The sequence below is a fragment of the Bufo bufo genome, chromosome 7 (genome assembly GCF_905171765.1).
Source record: "Bufo bufo chromosome 7, aBufBuf1.1, whole genome shotgun sequence".
Lineage (NCBI taxonomy): Eukaryota > Metazoa > Chordata > Amphibia > Anura > Bufonidae > Bufo > Bufo bufo.
Window position 1 is genome coordinate 137,138,661 of NC_053395.1, and position 16,810 is coordinate 137,155,470.

The 16,810-nt window shown below is 41.3% G+C and overlaps 1 protein-coding gene across 1 annotated transcript in view; it reads right to left on the minus strand.

Moving 5' to 3' along the window:
• The window catches only part of PARD3B (par-3 family cell polarity regulator beta), a 1,801,259-nt gene that overhangs the window by 1,259,304 nt on the left and 525,145 nt on the right, over positions 1-16,810 (minus strand). The window contains 1 exon segment of the mRNA XM_040441847.1: positions 15,918-16,046. Coding sequence (XP_040297781.1) covers positions 15,918-16,046 — 129 coding nt within the window.

Genomic DNA, 16,810 nt, shown 5'->3' on the forward strand with positions numbered 1-16,810 from the left:
TACGGATGCCGCAATATCTGATATTTGAGTTTTTTCTATGTTTTTATTATAAAATTAGGGGAAAGGGGAATTTTTTCTTTTTTTAACTTTAAACTTTTTCTTTTTTTTTTTAACTTTATTTCTGCCCCACTCTGGGACTTCAACTTTTGGGGGTCTGATCCCCTCTGCAATGCATTACAATACATCTGTATTGTAATGCATTGCCTGTTAGTGTATGACACTGAGTCATACACTAGCAGGTTGCCTAGGAGACCCAGCCTGAGGCTGGATCTCCACGGCTCCCGTAGAAGGCAGGTCCCGATGCCGTGCAAGGCATTGGGCAGCCTATGCACCGCATCGGGCTGTCTTCTCACCCATAGGGTCCCCGCCACAGCAGCGCGGGGACTCGATGGGCTCCCTCAACCACAAACACGCCCTGTGTCCGTAAGAGGTTAAGGACCAGTTCAGATCCGACGTCACTTTGTGAGGCTTACATAGTGTACACCCCCCATAAATGACCCCATTTTAGAAATTACACCCCTCAAGTTACTCAAAACTGATTTTACAAACTTTTTTTTAACCCTTTAGGTGTTCCACAAGAATTAAAGGAAAATGGAAATAAAATTTCAAAATTTCACTTTTTTGGCAGATTTTCCATTTTAATCCATTTTTTTCTTTAACACATAAAGGGTTAAGAGCCAAACAACACTCAATATTTATTACCCTAATTCTGCGGTTTACAGAAAATCCCCACATGTGGTTGTAAACTGATGTAAGGGCACACGGCAGGGTGCAGAAGGAAAGGAGTGCCATATGGCTATTGGAAGGCAGATTTTGCTGGGCTGGATTTTAGGTGCCATGTCCCATTTGAAGCCCCCTGATGCACCCTTACAGTAGAAACTCCGAAAAAGTGACCCCATTTTGGAAACTAGGGGATAAGGTGCCAGTTTAATTGGTACTTTTTTGGGGCACATATGATTTTTAATTGCTCTATGATATGTTTTTTTGTGAGCCACCATTTTTTTTTTTCACAACATTCATCTAACAGGGTAGATCATGTGCTATTTTTATAGAGCAGGTTGTTACGGAATCAATGATATCAAATATATCTACTTTCTTTGTTTATTTGTTTTACATAATTAAGCATTTTTGAAAAAAAAAGTTTTTGTGTCTCCATTGTCTGAGTAATATTTTTTTAATTTTTTGACCGATTGTCTTAGGGTCTCATTTTTTGTGGGATGAGGTGTCAGTTTGATTAGTACTATTTTAGAGGGCATACACCTTTTTGATGACTTGGTGTTGCAATTTTTGTGACGGAAGGTGAAAAAATAGCTTTTTTGGTACTGTTTTTATTTTCATTTTTTTACGGTGTTTACCTGAGGGGTTAGGTCATGTGATATTTTTTTTTAGAGCTGGTTGTTATGGACGCGGCGATACCTAATAGGTATACTTTTTTATTTATTTCACTTTAACACAATAATAGAATTTTTGAAACAAAAAAATGATGTTTTAATGTCTAAATGTTCTGAGAGTTATAGTTTTTTAATTTTTTTTGTGATTTACTTATGTAGGGGCTCATTTTTTGCGGGTTGAGGTGACTATTTTATTGGCACCATTTTGTGGGACATACGCCTTTTTGATCACTTGGAGTTGCACTTTTTCTGGAGTTGCACTTTTTGTGATGTAAGGTGACAAAAATGACTTTTTTGACAGTTTTTATTTTTTATGATGTTTAAAGGACGGGGTGAATCATGTGATATATTTATAGAGCCGGTCGTTACGGATGCGGCAATACCAAATATGTCTATTTTATTTATTTTTCTATTTTTAACTTTATTTAATTACTTAATTGGGATTTTTTTTACATGTAAAACCTTTTTTTATTTTTTTAAACACTTTTTTTATTATTATTATTTTATTTTATTTGACACTTTGCTTCCCCCATAAAGTCATACAAGACCTCTGGGGGACATTTATCTTCACTCTTTTTTTTCCCCACTATTAACTTCTCCTATAACTGGGGCTGACATAGTAGCCCCAGTTACAGGGGAAATACACCCCCAGAGAGGCTGTACAGCAGAATACAATGCTGTACAGCCTCAGTGCAGGGCTGATCAGGGTCTGTGGAAGACCCGACAGCTCCTGCACTCTCCCGGCCGGAACAGGAAGCAACATAGCGCTTTCTGATCTGTACACGCAGCCCTCGTTGCAATCTAGAAGGCAGGGACAGCGATCTAGAAGGCAGGGACACCTGGGAACTGTCCCTGCCTTCTTTCTGGGTTGCCCTGCTGTCACTGACAGCAGGGCCCCTGCTCGGCAGCTGCACGATTAGCGTGCAGTTGCCATCTCTGAATGGAAGTTCCAGAACGTCCATTCAGAGATAAACATCCACCCATAGGACGTTCATATCCTAATGGTGGATGTGAAGTGGATCAATGACGTTATTTGTCATTTTGCAGTGTTTCATTATAACAGGACAACTCACAAAAATTTAAATGCTATTAAAATAAGTGCATAGCACTTTTTTGCGCTTTACGTTTACAGCTGTATTATTCACCCTAGACGAAAATATAAGCAAACATTAATAGATGTAAATGGCAGGCAGACTTTACAGGATTATATAAAAAAAAATCATAGACCTGCCCTGATACTTTATTAAAGATTCACATGTACGCCATTCACTTTAAGAAACAGTTTCCGCACCAAAGTGAATAAATACATCCAGCTAATTAGTTCTTATACAATCATTAACATGTTACTGTGTGAAATTGTCAGCCAGGAATCTGTGTTAAAAATTAGCAAGTAATTACAATTATTAAGCTATGACAACAAAAGCTTTAAAAGCAATTGATTAAACTTCAAATACCCTCTCAACAAACCCAGAGATCTATCCGCCTGATAAGAATGATTATCTATACAGTCAGCTGCCATATAGGAATACTTGCAAAGTTTGCATACATACTGTAGAGGGAAGTGCCTAGTAGATATATATATATATATATATATATATATATATATATAGAAGATGAGAAAACGGACAGCACTCCAGGTAGAAGTAAGTGGTGTTTTATTCACCCATGTGGATGGCAACGTTTCAGCTGAAACGTTGCCATCCACATGGGTGAATAAAACACCACTTACTTCTACCTGGAGTGCTGTCCGTTTTCTCATCTTCCATTGAAGGGGTAAGCTGCTTCATCCCTGGACATAGCACCCTCCTTGTGTTAATCTTCCGGTGCCGCCATTATTTTCCTTTTTTATATATATATATATATATATATATATATATATATATATGCCCCATTGTGTGTAAATAAATATAAAAAAATAGGAAACAGCGACTCCACCTACAGACCGAATGGATCAGGGCCCTCACCTCCCGGTCCACCCAGACCGTCTGGAAGAGAATTGGAAGTAGCAATAAATGATGAGGGGCACTCCAAATTCGGGAAATGACAGACAGCGCTATATACATATAACGAATATTTAATAAATAAATATAAATAAATGCAGTCCCAATACACCTATGATCCCAGACAGTTGCAAGGGATAAAGGCAATCTGTAGATATCAGTCCTTGTCTGTAGCCCAACAGTGGGCTTCACTAGAGCCAGATGGAAGGACAGGCTCTTACAGCCTCTTGCCGGCAATACTGTATCAGCACTACACAGTAACCCAAATATCCAGGATATGTCCCGCTTCCCTGGCAGGAAGCGTTTCAGGGTCTACACCACTTCCTCAGTGGTGGTAACAGTGAGCACTTGGCAACCTTTTATACCTCTCCAGAGGCCAAATGTGGGTGGGACTGGGCTATTTGGAACCCTGGAAAGTACGATCCGGAATCTTGTTCTTATTCTAATCCACATAAGAAACAGCTTGAATTGTACCTTATACATTCCTATTAATCCTTCATATTTGGGTCAAATAGTCATCCAACTATATTTTTCTATATGTTTTTTATACATATTGTGATGGATAGTCATATATTGATATTGATTTTAGTTGGATGACTATTTTACCCAAATATGAAGGATTAATAGGAATCTATAAGGTACAATTCAAGCTGTTTCTTATGTGGATTAGAATAAGAACAAGATTCCGGATCGTACTTTCCAAGGTTCCAAATAGCCCAGTCCCACCCACATTTGGCCTCTGGAGAGGTATAAAAGGTTGCCAAGTGCTCACTGTTACCACCACTGAGGAAGGGGTGTAGATCTTGAAACGCGTCTGGTTCTGTTGGGACAGTGAGCCTTTCCCCATTTGCCAGGATTTATCCACAGGATTTACCTACGTTTGTGATGATCACTCCCTTATGGACTATCTAAGTCATCTTGAACGGTGTTCGTTCCTCTAAGAAAAGGCAGGACCGCAGGGAGCGTCTGACATCATACCGCTGTGAAGCCGAGGAGTCACATGAGACGTCACGTTAGAGACTCCATACCATGTGGGACGCCGCGTTGGGTAAGAACGGCAGGAATATTGAGCTGAGGATCCAGCGTGTGACGGAGTGTGGTAAGGTATATCCTCCACTACTATTACCATCTGGCTATCCTGCCAGGGAAGCGGGACATATCCTGGATATTTGGGTTACTGTGTAGTGCTGATACAGTATGGCCGGCAAGAGGCTGTAAGAGCCTGTCCTTCCATCTGGCTCTAGTGAAGCCCACTGTTGGGCTACAGATAAGGACTGATATCTACGGATTGCAGTTATCCCTTGCAACTGTCTGGGATCATAGGTGTATTGGGACTGCATTTATATGTATGGTTTTATTGGTGTTATTGCATTAACTGGATCACCTTATTAAATATTAGTTATATGTATATAGCGCTGTCTGTCATTTCCCGAATTTGGAGTGCCCCTCATCATTTATTGCTACTGTAAATAAATAAATAAATAAATATATATATATATATATATATATATATATATATACATACATACATATTGGGCCCTGTAGAGGGACTAGGGAGAGCTCATCACTACAAACAGGAGAGGATGAACCGAGAAGCTCCAAGAAGGAAGTAGGGTTGAGCCGTGCAGTCCCTGCATTACCCCCTAGAATGGCTAAGTAACCCATCCCCAACGATTCCCTGATATCATTAACCCTATCATTTCCACTGCCACCAATAACCCCTGCTATACCCTCTGCTTTGCATTACCCCCACACAATAACCTGATTACCTATGCAATCTACCATGCCTATATCCCTGGCCTGCATATATTAACCCTTGCAGCGCCACTGTGAGGAAAGTAGATTATTATTTTATGTCAGCCATGTTCCCACACCAGCCATTAGCTGTCAGATAGCAGAGGTAGTAAACTCCACAGGGGGGCCCTGCTTCAAAGCCCAGCCAACTGGCAGAGAACCTCTAGCAGGCCACCGTTGTTTACAATTTCTCACCTCCATTCAGCCAGCCAGGAACCCAGCTAATGGAACTGGAAAAACCCCTCTGCCATTCCCTAGCTCAATGAACATTATCAGACATCATGGAACCGGTGATAAATAAGGAATTATGAATCGGCCGTCCATCACAAACATAAACCAAATGCATATTCGGGTCCCTGTGGCCATGATGAACAGGCCCATGTTCATAGTTTGGGGTGGAATGTCAGGGAGAGGAGATATACATATCTCCCTACAGAAACCAAATAACGGTACCATGCTTGGACTCTACCGGTAGCTGTAACCCAGGTGGATCCATTGGTTCGAGATCCACCTCACTGCAATATTCTGGTCTGGAGACATGAGCCCTAATCGGTTTTGTGGCTCATGTGCTGCCAGCCCAGCAAAGGGGGGGGGGGGGGGGGTGGACCGGGAAGAGAGGGGCCAGCTACAGGTTAAAAGGCTTGTGCCTGAACGGAGCTCACATTGATCCATGTGTTTAGAGGGACCTGCAACCAGCTGACATCACTGCTTCCCATGTGACCACAGCTAAGAACTCATCACAACGCAAAGGACTCCTATACCTGGTAAACTGACTTTTGTTCTGCTTAACCCTGTTTGTACTACACCATCTGTATTTGTAACCTCAGACCACTGTACATATTCTTTGTGTGTATAGTGTTATTTCTAGTGTGCCCTTAAGGCAATAAAATATATAATTTATTCTTGTGCTGTCTTGTATCTCCATCACGAATCCCCACGTCCGTGTTCCGGCCTAGTAATACAATACCGCGGGTTGGTTTTTTACCCTATATAATCCTGTTAGCGGACTGGGCTTATATCAAACAAGAAACTGGTGGCAGTATACCTGGGCTGAGAATGTGCTGTTTCACTGGGACAGTGAAAAGGCTCTCTCAGCTTGTTGCCTCTCTGTGCCCGTGTGGACAGGAGGAGTCTGTGAACACTGTACCAAGCTGACCTTGCCTGCTCCTCCAGGAGGGCACAACGTCACGCCTTGGTAACCAGTGACCATACTGTATTTTGATGGCTCTACGTAGTTGACGTCCCACGTCAGTTGGGGTACGGTATTTGTCACAGCCACCATAACCCCTGATTGCATTTAACCCCTTGTTATCCCATAGGGACAGTGTGTAGCCAGGTGGGTGGGCGTTGTTATTTACGTGTATGTAGGTGTGTTATTTTGGTAATTTGTGGGGTGGAATTGTAATTGGGAGTGTGTTGCGTTAGCGTAGTTTAGGTGTATGGTAGTGTGTTTACTGAATTGCGGTGTAAGTCTATATGTATATATATTTATAACTATTGATATAAATATAGATATAGCAAATATAATAGACTGTAGACTTGTGATTGTTAGTAAATTCCAAACACAGTTTATGGTCATTTGTAGTCACCGCCATAACGCAATTAAAGCACATAGTTCAGGAAAGAGGTATAGCAACAGGTAGTTAGAATTTATAGTATAAATAGGCGTAGTCATCAATAGACTATTCATGCCTATTTATGATTAATTATTGATATTTCCAAAATATTAATAATGTATCCTTTTACACATACACATTTCTGCTATAGTCTCAATATGTATTATTTATTTATTCTTTTTAGATCAAGGTGAGGCAACAGGAAGGGACAAGCATAATTTTTATATTCCTAGAATGAAGCTGAGGTGTGCAAATCAGAGGTCTATTGCACGTAAGGGCCACTTAACATACTTTACCAACACAGGTATTTTGAAAAGAGTAAAGAAAAAAGTGCAGCGTTATTAATTCAGGCACACTGCGATTTTGTACAGCTGAATCTAAACATATTAGCCAAGTAGTGGCTGGATCTTCCCCAGAACCCATTTTAGTTAAAGGGGCCGGCGGACACTGTGGTAACATCCAGCAATGCCGGATCCAGAGACCTCTGGCAGGCTGATCTCTGCCATAAATGCGGAGCTAATTAACCTTGATATGAAAGGAGCCTTACTTTAAAACAATTTTGTGCCAAAAACTAAATGCACCAAATTGCACTAAAGTTCACTAAACTGCACTAAATTTTGGCACATTTTCTGACAAGGCATAGGCAGAATCACTCTAGTAGATGCGAGTCAAATAGTGTACAAAAAAGAAAAAAATTATCTATTTCCATTTAGACCAAATAAAAAGCGCTCCAAAATTTGAAAACAGCAGGATACATTGGGTGAATTTATCAAAACCAGAGGAATAGTTAAAGAGGACCTTTCACCTGGATATCCTTAATCTAATTATTATCCTACCTTATAGTGCGGCTCCCACTGACGTCTTGGCACTTTTATTTTTTCTAAAGAACCCCCTGTTCGTCTGCTGTGGTCCCCGTATCTTTTGGGGACTCATATGCTAATGTGGTGACTTGGTTATACTAGGCGTGGACTTGTATTTATCCTGGACGCGGTTATCTTCTCCCTGGCTGCGAGCGCATCCAATCAGAACGCCCCGCTCTTAGCCAGGGAGAAGGAGCTCAAGTTCTCGCGAGAATCGCAACTCCTTCTCCCGTGAGAACTTATCATTATAAACCAATTATTACAAATGACTCAATCACAATGACCATGTATGCAGCTGCTTTTATGTATTAGATGTAGAGCAGCCAAAAAGATTCTTTGTAAGTTGCTGTTGGAAGGCGAGGAAGATAATATTTTTCTCTAATAAAAATATGATTTACTACTGAAAGTTACAAAATATACTTTATTATGAACATTGACTACTATAGTTGTGCCCTTCCTTACCTTTTCTCTTGGCGCCGCATATGGCAAGATGACTGGTGCTAGATGATCAGATTTTGTAAAAAAAACAGTATGAGTTACTCTTGACACCCTTCAGAGAAATACAAACGTACTTTTTTCCAGTGCTGGTCATCTTGCACCACCAGGAACAAAGAGGAATGATTTAGGAGGATATATCTCGAGAAAAGAGGAAAGGTATGGAAGGACATATCTATATTCCCATCATTGTAATCGATCTAGGGTGCCTAGGGCCCACCAATAAAATATTTGTAGGGGCTCACCATATAGATACATTCAGTTGTAACCTCCTCACACAGCCGCAGGCAGAAGCAAGAGGATACAAGATGATTGATTATGGGGGGCCCTGCAGGTCCCTGAGAAAAGATGATACTTGCTGGCCTTCCTCTGTACCTAGGTCATCTCAGCTACCTGATCTCATCTATAATAATAAAATGTGTAGTTTCTTAAATAATGTACCAATATTTCATTTGAACATAGGCTGGTTATATGTAGATAGGCAGCGTGCATTAAGTCTACTGTGTCATCTGCCACTTGTCAAGTGTATGGGAGACTAGGGACCCATCTTGCTCAGGGACCCACTGGAGGATTCACCTGTACCCCTGTGGGCAAGTCTTACCATGGACTATTAAAATCAGGCTATCACTGCAACTCATACCAAAAGTTAGGATAATTTTCATTACACACAAATATACACAATATGGAAGGAAACTGATATATCAGTGTTAGGCCTCATGCACACGACCATGCTGTTTTTTGCGGACCGCAAACCGCGGATCCGCAAAAAAAGGAAGACGCCTGTGTGCCTTCCGCAATTTGCGGAACGGAACGGGCGGCCCATTGTAGACATGCCTATTCTTGTCCACAAAACGGAAAAGAATAGGACATGCTCTATTTTTTTTGCAGGGCCTCGGAACGGAGCAACAGATGCGGACAGCACACGAGTGCTGTCCGCATCTTTTGGGGCCCCATTGAAGTGAATGGGTCCGCACCCGAGCCGCAAAAACTGTGGCTCGGATGCGGACCTGAAAAATGGTTGTGTGCATGAGGCCTTATGCTGGTGAATTGTGTTCTGCACTGTCCTGGACAGACGCGGATGTCACTCCATTCTCTCTGTGTTTAATGGGAAAGTTAACTTTCTTGCAGCACTGCAAGAGTCAATCCTTTCCCCTTGCTCCCTGTCCACCTGCTGATTAAGGTGCTGATCAGCCTTCCTATTTAGCTGACCTGTAGTGTCACCTTCTGGCCTAAGCTTTCTCTTGAGGCCATCTGTTTGACTACCCGTGTAACGTACCTTGCCTGATTACCTATTTTGCTCCTTGTCACCAGTCTCGAACTTGGAATTGCTATCTGGAATACTATTTACTCAGCTTGCCCAGATCATGGACTGCTTTCATAATACATACAGTGGATATAAAAAGTCTACACACCCCTGTTAAAATGCCAGGTTTCTGTGCTGTAAAAAAAATGAGAGAAAGATAATCATTTCAGAACTGTGTCCACCTTTAATGTGACCTATAAACTGTAGCACTCAATTGAAAAACAAACTGAAATCTTTTAGTTGGAGGGAAAAAAACTAAAAAAATAAAAAATGATGTGGTTGCATAAGTGTGCACACCCTTTTATAACCGGGGATGTAGCTGTGTTCAAAATTAAGCAATCACATTCAAAATCATGTTACATAGGAGTCAGCATACACCTGCCATCATTTAAAGTGCCTCTGATTAACCCCAAATAAAGTTCAGCTGCTCTAGTTGGTCTTTCCTGAAAATTTCTTAGTCGCATCCCACAGCAAAAGCCATGGTCCACAGAGAGCGTCCAAAGCATCAGAGGGATGTCATTGTTAAAAGGTACCAGTCAGGAGAAGGGTACAAAAGAATTTCCAAGGCATTAGATATACCATGGAACACAGTGAAGACAGTCATCATCAAGTGGAGAAAATATGGCACAACAGTCACATTACCAAGAACTGGACGTCCCTACAAAATTCAAGAAAAGACGAGAAGAAAACTGGTCTGGGAGGCTACCAAGAGGCCTACAGCAACATTAAAGGAACTGCAGGAATATCTGGCAAGTACTGGCTGTGTGGTACATGTAACAACAATCTCCCGTATTCTTCATATGTCTGGGCTATGGCGTAGAGTGGCAAGATGAAAGCCTTTTCTTACAAATAAAATCATCCAAGCCAGGCTACATTTTGCAAAAACACATTGGAAGTCTCCCAAAAGCATGTGGGAAAAGGTGTTATGGTCTGATAAAACCAAGGTTGAACTTTTTGGCCATAATTTTCAAAAGATATGTTTGGCCCAAAAACAACACTGCACATCACCAAAAGAACACCATACCCACAGTGAAGCATGGTGGTGGCAGCATCATGCTTTGAGGCTGTTTTTCTTCAGCTGGAACTGGGGCCTTAGTTAAGCTAGAGGGAATTATGAACAGTTCCAAATACCAGTCAATATTGGCACAAAACCTTCAGGCTTCTGCTAGAAAGCTGAACATGAAGAGGAACTTCATATTTCAGCATTACAACGACCCAAAGCATACATCCAAATCAACAAAGGAATGGCTTCACCAGAAGATGATTAATGTTTTGGAATGGCCCAGCCAGAGCCCAGACCTGAATCTGTGGGGTGATCTGAAGAGGGCTGTGCACAGGAGATGCCCTTACAATCTGACAGATTTGTAGTGTTTTTGCAAAGAAGAGTGGGCAAATCTTGCCAAGTCAAAATATGCCATGCTGAGAGACTCATACCCAAAAAGACTGAGTGCTGTAATAAAATCAAAAGGTGATTCAACAAAGTATTAGTTTAATGCTACATGCACATGACCGTTATGTGTTTTGCGGTCCACAAATCGCGGATCCGCAAAACACGGATGGCGTCTGTGAGCCTTTAATATAACTGCGTATTCTTGTCCGCAATGCGCGGACAAGAATAGGACATGTTATATTTTTTGGCGGGGACACGGAACGGAGCAACGGATGCAGACAGCACACCCACAAAAACTGCGGCTCGGATGCGGACCCGAACAACGGTCGTGTGCATGAGGCCTAACGGTGTGCACACTTATGCAACCATATTATTTTATTTTTATATTTTTTCTTCCCTCCACCTAAAAGATTTCAGTTTGTTTTTCAATTGAGTGGTACAGTTTATAGGTCACATTAAAGGTGGAAAAAGTTCTGAAATTATTTATCTGTGTCTCATTTTTTTACATCACATAAACCATACATTTTCACAGGGGTGTGTAGACTTTTTATATACACTGTATTTTGCTTGGTCCTTCACAACTTTGTCTGTGACCCCCGTGGATCAGCCCAACTACACTAGAAATACTCCAGAAGGTAGCGGCCTGGTTTGTTCCATGCAGCAAAGTTCAGATCCCAGTACTGGGGTTAAAGGGTGAATACCAGGGGACCAGGAAGACAACAACATTAGGTTTCGCCCAAAGTGGTTAGTTTGCACAGTGGGTCTACACCCACTGTCTGTTACAATCAGCAACAACTCTCTTGGCCAATCTTGGGGCTTCACTGGACAAACATGATTATTTGACTTAAGAACCATGAATGGACTGAATATTATTCTAAAATATTTAGATTATACAAAAAGGGAAAACGCAATTCTACATAATGCAGCTGAAAAAAAAGCTTGTAATGCATATATAACATATTTCCTTCTGCAAGTTTACAGAAAAGGGATCTGCTTACACGATTTACACTGGATTATATACTGTATGGAGCACTTTGTCCACAGATTCACCTCCACACAAGGCAGCAGCCATTATTTTGTTTGCTTCAGCTCACAAAACTTAATGATCCCTAGCTTGTGTGTTCCCACTATAGGGGGTGGTATTAGATCACTACCTGAGGGACACATTAAGTATAGCACAGATCACCATGTCATTGCTACAGAAATTAAGAATACTAAACACGCTGCACACTTATTCGGGATGATGGAGATTTAGTAGCATTTTAAACACAATTAACATTTCTCTATTCTCTCTAAAATATGCAGGGTCAAAAGCCAGACATGAATCCTTCCTCGGAGCTTCCTGTGTGTGTCACTCACATTCTCACACATATATACAGGAGAGAGTAAAAACAACAAGGAAACAGGAAAACCTGGACATGTGCTACATGGAAAATGAGGTTCAGGATAAAAGCAATAGACCGGTCATTGACAGCGGTGCACATAACATGGCCAACTCCTTGTGATAGACAGGAAGGGGAAGTTTTGAGCAGAGTCTCACCCTGCATGCTCCTCAATAAGAGGTCAAATACAAACACCTACATCCATCAAGATAAGGCTGGACACTGCAGCTATATCTATAATGGAACTGATACATCTCCCGTATGGCAGATTAAATACCAGTGGAAACAGGCCGATATTAACAACTAATGCTCTCCGCAGCACAGGCAGGAAATGTAAGAGCTCAATGACAAATAGAAGGATGGGGCATTGACCGTAGACTAACAAATGCATCTGTAAAAAAAAAGATATATCTGTAAGAGCAGATGAAACAGTACACACAGCCGACTGTGCTATTCCTCACCGAGGCATCCTTCAAAAAACATATCCGATGCGGCATACTTTGTTTTTAAATTGTAAGAGTTGGCGGACACCACATAAATGTAACTATTCAGTTGCCACCCATGTGTAACCACAGCTCAACAGCAGGGGCATAACTAGAAAAGGTTGTGTCCCATCACAAATGTTTGAATGGGCTCCTCCAAGTGACTTCCCTACAACCACCCTCCAGTAGCTTGTGAAGACCGCTGATATTATGCCCCCTTAGTGCCCCCACACAGTAGTTATGCCCCCTTAGCACCCCACACAATAGTTATGCCCCATTAGTGCCCCCACACAGTAGCTCTTCCCCCTTAACACAGAGTCCACCAATGGCATAGACCACTATACGGCTATACAGTGCCACACGTTGGAGGCATCAATTTGAGGTATACATTGTTATACTGTAAAGACACTGTTAGCGTGTATTCCCACAGCTAAATAATCAGAAAAGTGTTACATCCAAATGTTGGCAAAACAGCAACAGATGTATGTAAATAGCTTTCTTACAAACCTATGATGAGCTCTGATTTCATGTTTGGCAAGACATGCAGATATAAGTTCAGGCGATAAAAACGCACACATATGGAAGTTAAAATACTCTCAATGCTCACTAGTAAACATTTGCAGAGGTGCCAACACTCTGGTTTGTCCCTCTTTTACAGGTCACCTCGTCCTACATGGACTTTTAGACTTAGGGCTATTAAGATTTCATTATATACAGTATGTGTTATGGACCTTACGTACCAATGTGTTACTAAAGTTGCATTTCCACAAGCCAATAATTATCCAGATTATCAGGAACGATTTCCTGTGAACGCTCGCTCCCGACAATCTGTAAATGTGCCACCAATCACCCAAAACGCTCGTTCATCGGGTGATCCTGTCGCTCGTGCAGGCACCACCAATCATAGTTTCACATAATTAGACAACGGTGTCTAACCCGGTACAAGATATATCATCCAGCCTGCCCCTCTGTGATAAATCTGGTATGGGATTGGACAGACTGTCTGAGCTTACCCCATCTATAGAATCAGTAGATCTGGACCACAGTATCTATATATAACAGTTATTTACAGCAATGTACAAAAATTACAAAAACATTCCTGTAATCGAGCATTTGGTATACCACAACCTTTATTACCGCTACTTGTTTACAACACAAAACTGCCATATAATATGCAGCTTGGTGTGGCAGCCATTTTTTGTCATCTTAATATGTGCATCCATCCATGTGTAGATGCTCCCTAATCCTGTAGGAAGTGGGACACATTGCCAGTTACAGGGACATCATCACCACCGCTATAAAATAAGCTGTCATTTATTACCACAATGGGATAAGCATTCTATTGCATAGTAGATTATTATTTTTTTACATTTATCCTTGGAAGGGGTTATCCAATACTTATCTTCTGGTATTTATTCTATCTTAGGAGAGCAGTAACAATCAGGTATACTATTATATGTGCATTAGCCACAAGTTTTTATTTATTTTGGGAGGGGGGCATTGGGCTTTGTAGGGATTGTCGTTTGCATTGGGACACTGGATGGTAGTACATTTGATTACAGTATATCAGGTGTTTTGTCTAGTGTCAGCAGCATTGACTATGTTTTGCATGTGGGTGATCCCTGGCTGTGACCGCACAGTCCTCTTACCCTGGCTGTGACCGCACAGTCCTCTTATTCAGCTATACCCCAGCATATCTAGGGGTATCTAGGGCTAGATTTGAAAACAGTGGCATCGCCTATTTCAGGGAGGCAGTTCACATTGGGATGTTCTGACGCTTTTTTTTTTTTAAATAACTATAATAAAAACTAAGTTTTTGGAGATTTTTTTTTATCCTGTGATTAATGTGCAGCTTCACAACACCATAGGCAGCAGGCTGTGCAAACATAACTAGTTAGGGGTGTATTAGACCTGCAGATGGGCATTTCGATTGTCGTGTCGTGCCGTGTTCCTTCTCGACAATCGCCTGCTCGTCAGTGAAGGAGACCGCTGCTATTACATGCAGCGATCTCCTCCACAGTATGGGGAGGAGTAATCTCTAATACCATTGCTCGTCTCTATACAGAATCATTATTTGCTGGCAGCAGACTGTGACTAGACACCACCATCTGCCGCCGGCAAATCATGATTTTTTAGCATGCATAAAAATTGTGATTGCCCGATTAATGTTCATCAGGTAAACCGCACTTTTACACAGAACGATCATCCTATGAATGCTTGTTGGCGATGATCTGGTCGACTATCTGCAGGTACAGCCCTTAGTGCCAGATTAAAGGATTGGTACTGCAAATGCCAATCATTAACACTGAGACACATAGTTCAAGAGAGGATACAGAATATCCCTTATATTACAATGGTATTTTAACAGTGCCTATTAAAAAGAACAGTCAGGATAGAAGGAAAGTGGCTGAAATGGTGAAGAACTGAAATAAAAAGTACCGTACATTAGAAAGTTGCATAACAATTATACAATGAATACACTGCATTCACATAAAAACAAAAAAGCGGTGCATCAGAAAAAAAAAATATAAATTTGATATTTTTTTAACAACCCTTGAAATATATGAATGTAACGACATAGTTTTTCTGCAGTCATGTCTTTTATCTCGGTGCTCTCACTTCTACACACACACGCTGGCGTAGCTTCCTTACAAATGTAAATGCGGCACTGCACAAAACAGCTGACAGTGTTCAAGGAAAGGAACCCTGAAGTGTGTGAAATCAATCGCCAGTGAAAAATTTGTTATAATTACAGAATATCTCAAGTCTTATTAGGATTCAAACAAAGTGTTTACTGAAACCATTTGAGTAATACAATGAAAGCCGACAAGCTTAGCCATGGATTTATCATGCTGGGATCAGATCAGCGTGCCACTTTACCTCTGTGTCCCTTTTAAATCCTGCAGGGTTACATTTTATGACTTGTCATGGTGGTTTTAAATCACCTATACAATTTCTCAAGAGTTGGATATATTCATGGACTTCTCCATAAATCAGGAGCTCTGTGATACCCAAGACAACATCACATCCCATAGCTTATGATATCACCAGGGGTTGAAAATCAAATTTCATGGACTGATAGTAAATCATTGTTGATTTTGATATAGTGCACGCTGAGCTAGGCGACTAAAGTCTGCCGTCTCACCGAGACCCAGTCTGTCTGACAAGGAAGAAGCATTAAGAATGTGGTGTTATTGAAATTACCAGTTCACGGGGCAGAAAAGAATCCTCCTGCCGGGCCACCACTAGAGCAACGGCCTCTCCTAGTTTGGTACTCCTCAGCATGGCCACCAGCTCCTCTTGCGTCTTGCCAGCTATTGCCTGTCCTTTGACCTAAATAAGGATATAACATTTGGTTGTTATTAGTCTGACATTATATTAATCAAAATCTTCCACCTAAAGGGCTTATCCAGTTTCTCAAAAAACAAATAAAATAAAAACCGCTGCAAAAGTGCTAAAATAACAAAAAAGCACCTCTTAAGTCCCCTGTCAATTTAGTACTCCCCCCACCCACCCCGTCCTTGTTGACAAGCAAGCAGCTAGTGACTGCTGCAGCCAATTGGTTACCTTCGTAGGAAGGTACTGTAGCACGCTTAACAATAAGACGCATGATGCAAGTATTGTGGAATATGACAGCTGCGGTCATTGACTGGCTGCAGCAGTCATATGTGGGATGCTTGTAAACAAGACTGCGCTGGAACATCTGGAGGACAGTAGAGGGCATTTTATTTCTGTTAATTATTTTTTTTACAAGCCAAATACCTGTAACCTCTCTTGACATGTCAGTTTTAGTAACTACTTGCTTTCTCCATGTAATAACAATTCTGCAGCATCTATTCTTATGACTGTATGTTGTACTATTCTTTTCTTATTTCTGCTAAAAGATATGAATGAATTACTAGCAGTTTGCAATGAAGGTCCAGATAGATGTTACTAGTTGAGGGTGTCTGTGCACAGTCTGACACCAGATTGAACAGGAACACACGCCCAACTGGTAACAGCCACCTGGACCATTGTTATTACAAGGGAGATGCAAGCAGTTGTATGCAACTAGATGCCAATAAGCCATGTCTGGAGAGATAACCGGTCTGCTTTAC